The sequence below is a fragment of the Triticum urartu genome, chromosome 2A (genome assembly GCF_056163025.1).
Source record: "Triticum urartu cultivar PI428250 chromosome 2A, HENAU_Tu73, whole genome shotgun sequence".
Lineage (NCBI taxonomy): Eukaryota > Viridiplantae > Streptophyta > Magnoliopsida > Poales > Poaceae > Triticum > Triticum urartu.
In genome coordinates, this window is record NC_141874.1 from 80,677,079 (window position 1) to 80,685,543 (window position 8,465).

Consider the following 8,465-nt stretch of genomic DNA (forward strand, 5'->3'; position numbering starts at 1 on the left):
GAGAAATCAATCGGCCGAATTGAACCGCTTCCCATATTTCTTTGGCATGTTTCCAACTGTTGCATGTACGTTAACATAACAGGCAGAAAATTATCACCTACCAATATTTCCACATTAATTCGGGACAAAAAACCACCGCGTATCCTTCCAATTCCGAGCACGCAAATTAATCGAATCCTTATCGTGCACCCCTACAACCGTGAGCCTTGTGTGCCAGAAACCAGCCCGGGAAGATCACGATTCACGCTCGCCGGCCAACCGGAATGCCAACCGGAAAGGAAAGCAGCAATCGGGCGCCCGGTAATGGACGCCGTTAAATAGGGCGTTCCCGGAGGGCCTCCCCGCAAGAAGAGTCTCGTTCGTGGAGCGGCAGGGTTTGAAATATTTTCCTGGAGATCGAGACGAGAGGCGAGCGGGCGTGCGCCGGCGCAGAGCCTTGTCCCCTTCCCCCTCGTCCCAATCCTGAAAGCTGCGCCCCCCCTTGTCCGTCCGCTGGACAAAGAAGCGGTCCGGTCCCGTGGAGCGCGTGGCAACGGGAAACTCCGCCCCCCTCCGCGCCACGGCACCGTAGAGAGCGAGAGCCAGAGAGCGGCCGCCGGCAACTCCACTCCACACGACGCAGGTGAGGTTATCTCTGCCAGATTCGTTTGTGTTCGCGCGGCGCGGGTGCCGGATTGATCTGTCCGCGGCGGTTGTTCATTGCGTTTTCCTTTTCTGCCGTTTCTTGCCGATGAACTGCGGCGGAGGAGGCGGCCGTCGCTGTCCCCGACGGGAGTCGTTCGGAGCCGTGTAAGCCGTTGGAGCTCCGATTTTGGGGGCTCTGCTCCGTTCGTCCTAGACTAGATTGGTTTGGATTTGCACCGCGTCGTCGTTTTGAATCTGTTTGGATCTGACGAGAACGCGAGGTTTACTGGATTTTGTGGGTTGGAAGAGCCCGCGCGGTTGTTACAGATTGAATCTTCTGTTATGCTCATGGAGTCATGCATATTTTGGCCTGCTTCTTCTCTGCTCTACTTCAGTTTGGTATTTTGTTTGGTGCGATTCTCGGTATTCCGTTACCGTCTTCCTCTTGCCAACGCCTTGAGTTTTCAATGCTCCTGAACTTTCTTCACGGTTCCAAATCTTCTCTTTTGTTGGCTTGTTGTCTCGTGTTCTTGTAAGGCAGTTGGTGTGTTACTCACAAAATCTATTTGTTTTGTCCATCCCCTTGGCTGTTTGTGCTTATTTCTGTGATTTCTAAAGGTAAGAAGAAGAGAAGAGATGGTGCACAAGGAGCTGCAGCAGGCATGGTGGTTCGACAGCCACAACCTCGCGAGGACGTCCCCATGGCTCGGCAGCACTCTTTCAGGTTTGCCTCTCGCTCCCTACCCGGCACTCCCCAGTGGATGTTGTTATCACCGTGTGGTTACTCCATGGACGGACTGAACCTGGATCTTGTTGTGGTTACTCCACGGACTGATATTATGACCTCTGCATCGAACCATCTCTCTTGCAGAACTGTCCACCTTTGTTTTGTCCATACATACTGCTTTCCATCTAGAGTTTCACCAACGGTCAATTTCATCTTGGTCAATTCATATCTCTTTTTGGTAATGGAAGATTTGCTCCTCCAGCCTCTGCCTGCATCGTTACAGAATTTATTACATATTTAACTCTGAAGGATGATAAGCAAATCATGACAAGTTTACAACATTACTCTAGCACTCTGTATCAAATTTGTGATGACATATGCAATCTTGTGATGCATAGATCCATAATGGCCTGGTAATTCTGTACTTCAGATCTTTTTTATTTAGGGATTCTGTACTTTACATCTTGTTTTTACAGCACGGATAACTTTCCTACTGGATTTAATTTGCCCCTTCACTAATTGTTCTCTTCCTTCCCTTGGATTGCAGAACTGGATGACAAGACCAAGCAAATGCTCAAGCTGATCGACCAAGATGCGGACTCGTTCGCTCAGCGTGCTGAAATGTACTACAAGAAGCGTCCAGTCCTGGTGGACATGCTCGGCGACCTGTACCGCACGCACCGCTCGCTCGCCGAGCAGTATGACCTGCTGAAGCATGGCAGCGGCACATGCCGGTCCAAGTTCAATCCATCTCCCTGCACCAAGAGCTGGTCTCCGGGGTCCATGGATGGCAAGGCGACCAAGAGCTGGTCTTCAGGGTCCATGGATGGCAAGACAACAAGAAGTTCTTCCTCCAACTCACTGTGCTCAGACTCCTATGACTCCGAGTCTGAAGTTGATGACCCGGAAGAAGAGCATGATGAGAAGGTGTCCGAAGGCGCTGCAGCGGCAGCGGCAAAGAAGGACCAGCTTGACCAAGAAGCAGAGCTCATGCGCGCGGAGATCAAGAGGCTCAACGAGCAGAACTCCGAGCTGCAGAAGGTGATCGAGGAGAACAAGGCGGCTCACGAGGCGGAGCTCGCCGCGAAGGACGAGGAGAAGAGGGAGGTCATCAGGCAGCTCGCGTCGTCCATCGACATGGTGAAGCAGGAGAACTACACCCTGCGCGAGCTCCTCAAGAGTCCCAACCCAAAGCACCACCCCGCCGCCGCGGCCCCGGCCCGCGGCTTCGATCTCAGGAAGCTGACCAAGGACCTGTTCTCGGCGAAGCTGTTCACGGGCCAACGCAAGCATAATGGTCCCATGGTCGCTCTGTGAATGAGTGAGTTTTGGTGCGGCAGAGTCCACCATGATGAAGAGAAGAAATTATATGATGCAGTCTCTCCATCTTGACATCCAGATCCATGAGAATTTCTTGTAGCTCTTGTGCATATAGGATGGGTTTCTTTTGGACCCTGTCTGGTCCCCATCCTTGTTCAGGGTTAGCTAGTAGAGAGAATTTTTAACTATGTTGCTGTTATACTCATGTTTTATCTGTAGTAAGTAGTAGAATAGCCATATGAATGTTTGTATGATCGCTTAACTATAGTAAAAATATATTATTAATTTTGTCAAGTTTCAGTGGTCTTGTGCGATGCTCTGCCTGCACTAGAATATTTGCTGTTGCTCAAACTACTTTAAAAGTGCCATCAGCAAGATTCAGACAGGCTGATGAACCCAAGATGAAACTCTGCAACTACAATTGGGAGGTAGTGGGGATCTGCCATCATCAAGATTCAGACAGGCATCAAAATTTGCTCTTGTTGAAACTGCTTTAGAAGCTAGTATCAAATTTCCGACGGTTTGATGAAAAGTGTGATGAAAGTCTGCAACTGCAATTTGGGTAACCCGTATCAGCGGTGGAGACAGGAATTCACTCAGTGGTATTCAATATTCACTATAATAAAAATTATGCAACAGTTGATCAATTGTTGGCCTATATTATGGATATATTATTATTATTATGGATGATGCTACACGTCAGCCGGGGAATGATTTGATCAAATCTGCCACCTCCATAGTCGTTGGACGGGGCGCGTGACAACCGTTCTTCTCTACCGTGTGAGCCTCTCGGCAGCGCCCCAGTCATTCACAACATGGCTCTTGTTGCGCTCATGGGCTTGCAACATGACCCATGTTTCACTTCATCAAAACGTTTTCTACCGTTGCAATGCGACCTATGTTGTGACCGCAATAAACCCCCTTTGTTGTTGTCTCATCCTTTACAACATGGCTAATGTTGGTAAGCTCCTTTGGAACATGACGCGAAGGTGCGCAAGCCACGGTAGCAGGCCACCATCTGTGGTGGCATCATCGTGCAACCAGGCGTTGAGGATTCCACGCTCGAGGAGCTCAGAGGCGAGGAGACAGTCGCGTCTGGCGGCACAGGAGCTGAGCAGGCACGCGAGGTTGCGGTGGCTGAGGTTGTCAAGCACTTGCACCTGGGTGTGAAATTCACAATTGTCGGCGTCCGCGACGTGATCCACAGAAAGGTGCTTCATGGTCACGGCGGGCCGCCGTCCGATAGCACGACATTATACACAAACCCGAGGTTGATGTCGCGTATGATGTTGTCAAGGGAGAATTTGCCATTACCTTAGCGAGGTCGTCCAGTGAGAGCTTCTTGAGCAAGGTGTCGATGGATTCGTAAAGAGACCATGATGAGGAGATCTCCTGTGATATCTGAAGGAAATATGCCCTAGAGGCAATAATAAAGTTATTATTTATTTCCTTATATCATGATAAATGTTTATTATTCATGCTAGAATTGTATTATCCGGAAACATAATACTTGTGTGAATACATAGACAAACTAAACGTCACTAGTGTGCCTCTACTTGACTAGCTCGTTAATCAAAGATGGTTATGTTTCCTAACCATAGACATGTGTTGTCATTTGATTAACGGGATCACATCATTAGGAGAATGATGTGATTGACATGACCCATTCCATTAGCTTAGCACCCGATCGTTTAGTATGTTGCTATTGCTTTCTTCATGACTTATACATGTTCCTATGACTATGAGATTATGCAACTCCCGTTTGCCGGAGGAACACTTTGTGTGCTACCAAACGTCACAACGTAACTGGGTGATTATAAAGGAGCTCTACAGGTGTCTCCAAAGGTACATGTTGGGTTGGCGTATTTCGAGATTAGGATTTGTCACTCTGATTGTCGGAGAGGTATCTCTGGGCCCTCTCGGTAATGCACATCACATAAGCCTTGCAAGCATTGCAACTAATGAGTTAGTTGCGAGATGATGTATTACAAAACGAGTAAAGAGACTTGCCGGTAACGAGATTGAACTAGGTATTGAGATACCGACGATCGAATCTCGGGCAAGTAACATACCGATGACAAAGGGAACAAAGTATGTTGTTATGCGGTCTGAACGATAAAAGATCTTCGTAGAATATGTGGGAACCAATATGAGCATCCAGATTCCGCTATTGGTTATTGACCGGAGACATGTCTCGGTCATGTCTACATTGTTCTCGAACCCGTAGGGTCCGCACGCTTAACGTTACGATGACAGTTTCATTATGAGTTTATATATTTTGATGTACCGAAGTTTGTTCGGAGTCCCGGATGTGATCACGGATATGACAAGGAGTCTCGAAATGGTCGAGACATAAAGATTGATATATTAGACGGCTGTATTCGGACACCGGAAGTGTTCCGGGTGAGTTCGAAGAAAACCGGAGTGCCGGAGGGTTACCAGAACCCCCCCGGGAGAAGTAATGGGCTTTATGGGCCCTAGTGGAGAGAGAGGGGCGGCCAGGGTGGGCCGCGCGCCCCTCCCCCTCTGGTCCGAATTGGACTAGGAGAGGGGGGGCGGCGCCCCCTTTCCTTCTCCCTCTCCCCCTTCCTTTCCCCCTCCTAGTAGGAGTAGGAAAGAGGGGAGTCCTACTCCTACTAGGAGGAGGACTCCTCCTTGGCGCGCCCCAAGGGCCGGCCGGCCTCCCCCCTTGCTCCTTTATATACGGGGGTAGGGGGGCACCTCTAGACACATAAGTTGATCTTCAAGATCGTTCTCTTAGCCGTGTGCGGTGCCCCCCTCCACCATAGTCCTCGATAATATTGTAGTGGTGCTTAGGCGAAGCCCTGCGATAGTAGAACATCAAGTCTTCACCACGCCGTCGTGCTGACGGAACTCTTCCCCGACACTTTGCTGGATCGGAGTCCGGGGATCGTCATCGAGCTGAACGTGTGCTAGAACTCGGAGGTGCCGTAGTTTCGGTGCTTGATCGGTCGGGCCGTGAAGACGTACGACTACATCAACCGCGTTGTCATAACGTTTCCGCTGTCGGTCTACGAGGGTACGTAGATTACACTCTCTCCTCTCGTTGCTATGCATCACCATGATCTTGCGTGTGCGTAGGAAAATTTTAAAATTACTACATTACCCAACAATATCATGGCCGAGCTGAAGATCGTTGTCGCCGTTGCAGAGATCTATGTCGATTGTCCCTGAGGGTTTGCAATGTCGTCCCTGCAGGATCCAACTGCCGCCACCGTCCCTCACCCTGGCCCATCTGCAATAGACCATGTGTTGCGTTCGAAAGGGTTGCGACAAAGCCCATGTGAAAAGCTAGACTATGGTTAGGGGATGTTGCGGGCCGTCTGATCAAATGTTGATCTGACGGCAACGGAAATGGTCGGTGTGTGCAACGTGATTAGTCAGGTGCTCCCATACCGGATTTTTTGAAGATAGACTAAAAGGCGACATGTTTAACAGTTAGGTATAGCGGAGATCCACATGTTGAGATGGATGTGAGGCCACACAAGAATGGATCGAGTCCGAAATGATGTTATACATGAGAGAGTTGGGGTAGCACCTATTAAAGAGAAGCTTGTCCAACATCGTCTAAGATGATTTGGACATATACACAAGGTCTCTAGAAACTCCAATGCATAACAGGTGGTTAAAAGCGTGGGAGAGGTCGGGGTAGACCAAACTTACATGAGAGAAGTCTTTAAAGAGAAATCCGAAAGATTAAAAAATCATCAAAGAATTAGCCATAGACAGGGGAGCGTGGAAGTTAGCTATCCATGTGTCAGAACCATGAGTTGGTTTCGAGATCTTATGAGTTTTAGCTCTGGCCTACCCCAACTTGTTTGGGACTACATATACTAGATCTTTGGGGGCAAATCTAGGGTAACACCAAGTCCAAGGATAGCGAGTCTGGCAGAAACCATCCAACCATGGTCATCAAATGTCCGACACATTTCAAACAGACTGAACACAAACACAGATGGATTTTAAGCTAAACTAACAAAATTTAAGCAAGTTCCATATATAACAAGTTCAACCTAAGCTTAAACTAAAGTAAACTAAGAACTAGGCTAAGTACCGGACAGTGAGCTCGTAGGCATTGCCTTCAAGGTCATTGGCATCCCTGTCATTGTCCGTCTCGCAGTCATAGTCGTCGTCGTCGCGCTAGTGACAGAAGGCCAGCCAGGCGTCGCGACATCCTCGCCTGTCCATCGCGACACAGACACTCAGCCGCGCCCTCAGGCCTGGAGGTGGAGGCGCGATTGGGCTTTGTTAGCTCCACTTGGAGGAATTGGGGTTTGAGCCGGTGGTACGCGTTCGACTCTACGATGGTCTTGGGCTGGTCGAGGGCCAAAGCCTTCGCGATCACCCAGGGGGCGTCGTCTGGCTCCTCGCAAACGCACCTTGCGGCGAGCGTTGTGCTACTCTCTGTGGCAATCCTCCGCCCCGACTTTGCACTTGAAGAATGAGGCGACACCAACTCAATTCGGTGCTCCCCCTCCCCGGATTTGGAGTCATGCACCGGCCGCTACTTCGACGCCAGACTTTTTTCGTATCGCGATGGGCACTGGTCTAGGTTTGGTGGTGTGCGGCGGCTTTGAATACCCATGACATGAGGACTTGTGAAGCTTCGATGTGGGCAACTAGAGCAGGATTTCCGATAGTGCGCCATCGCGAAAATGCGGATTGGGACGGAGTGGACGCGCGACACAAAGGGGTCTAAAGCGGACGCTAGAAAGGGTTTTTTTGTGATGTGTCGGGGTATCGAAGTCCGACGTGGCGGATGTTCGGATTCCCCAAACCTCCTTCGACTTGAAGCTGGTTTGTCAGATTTCAAACACCGGATGATTTTCTAAACTGCGTTGGATGGCTAAAAATATCGTGTGTGTCTAGCAATCGTTTTGGTGATCCGCAGTGGAGATGCCTTGTGCCCTCTCCTGCCCATATGACGCATCACGATGAACTCCGAAAAGTATCTCAAAGCACCTTTTCTTTCCGTGCGTTCTTGGAGTAGTTCGGTTGGATTAGCATGCCACGGCGGCAACAGATTAACAACATCATTACCCTAATGTCCTTTTGCTGCAGATTATTAGCACGAGGCACCTGCGCGTGGATTGCACGCGCACCCGTTTCAAAAGTTCAGAAGCTGGAGTCAGACGCAGATGCACAGTTATCCAAAGATGCGTGGACTACACGCGCACCATTTTCAAAAATATTCTCCAACTCTTTTTTTACTACTGCTGTCGAGAAGAGGGCGTGCTCTCAGCGTAGCAAAAAATCGAGGTTATTTCCCTTGATCTCAAGACAGTCACAAAAATTATAGTGTGGCGTTTAGGTGCCCGGGCTCCGATGAGCCCGAACATAAACAATAAGGCTGTAAAAATAGATTTTTTTTAAAAAAATCTAATTCTTTTATGATGCAAGATGCTTAAATACGTGATGCTCATGCAAAATTTCATTGAGTTTGGACATTCGAGGAGCTCGTGAAAAAAAAGATATGTGAGAAACATTTGAAAACAACATTGTTTACGCATGATTTTGTCTTTTTTGCTGTGCGCTCCTCGAATGCTCAAACTTCACGAAAGTTTGCACAAGCATCATGCACATGCGCATCTTGCTTGTAATGTTTTTTTCGGATATTTTACAATTTGTTTTCTATTTTTAATCACATTACTGTTCACCGAGTATCGGGCACCGAAGTGAATTATCATAGTAAAAATTAGTCATTTTTTGCCTCATCAGAGTAGTAAAAAGAGAGAGAAAAAAAACAAGAGGGGGTAGGTGAAGGGAAGCAGCC

The 8,465-nt window shown here is 48.7% G+C and overlaps 1 protein-coding gene across 2 annotated transcripts; it reads left to right on the forward strand.

Moving 5' to 3' along the window:
* The first annotated feature begins 337 nt into the window (after positions 1-337).
* On the forward strand, positions 338-2,965 carry LOC125535778 (protein NETWORKED 3C). 2 transcript variants are annotated; one of them, XM_048698853.2, is made up of 3 exons: positions 338-789; positions 1,243-1,348; positions 1,899-2,965. In XM_048698853.2, the coding sequence occupies exons 2-3, from the start codon at positions 1,261-1,263 to the stop codon at positions 2,666-2,668; spliced, it is 858 nt and encodes a 285-aa protein (XP_048554810.2). In that variant the 5' UTR covers positions 338-789; positions 1,243-1,260; the 3' UTR covers positions 2,669-2,965. The 2 variants fall into 2 exon arrangements, with proteins under 2 accessions (XP_048554810.2, XP_048554808.2); XM_048698851.2 differs by having other exon boundaries at positions 338-622.
* The last annotated feature ends 5,500 nt before the right edge of the window (positions 2,966-8,465 follow it).

Excerpts from the sequence above, each read along its gene's own strand:
- LOC125535778 (XM_048698853.2), top strand. The coding sequence starts at position 1,261 with ATGGTGCACAAGGAGCTGCAGCAGGCATGGTGGTTCGACAGCCACAAC. Across the intron at positions 1,349-1,898 it reads GCTCGGCAGCACTCTTTCAG|AACTGGATGACAAGACCAAG; the intron begins GTTTGCCTCTCG and ends CTTGGATTGCAG.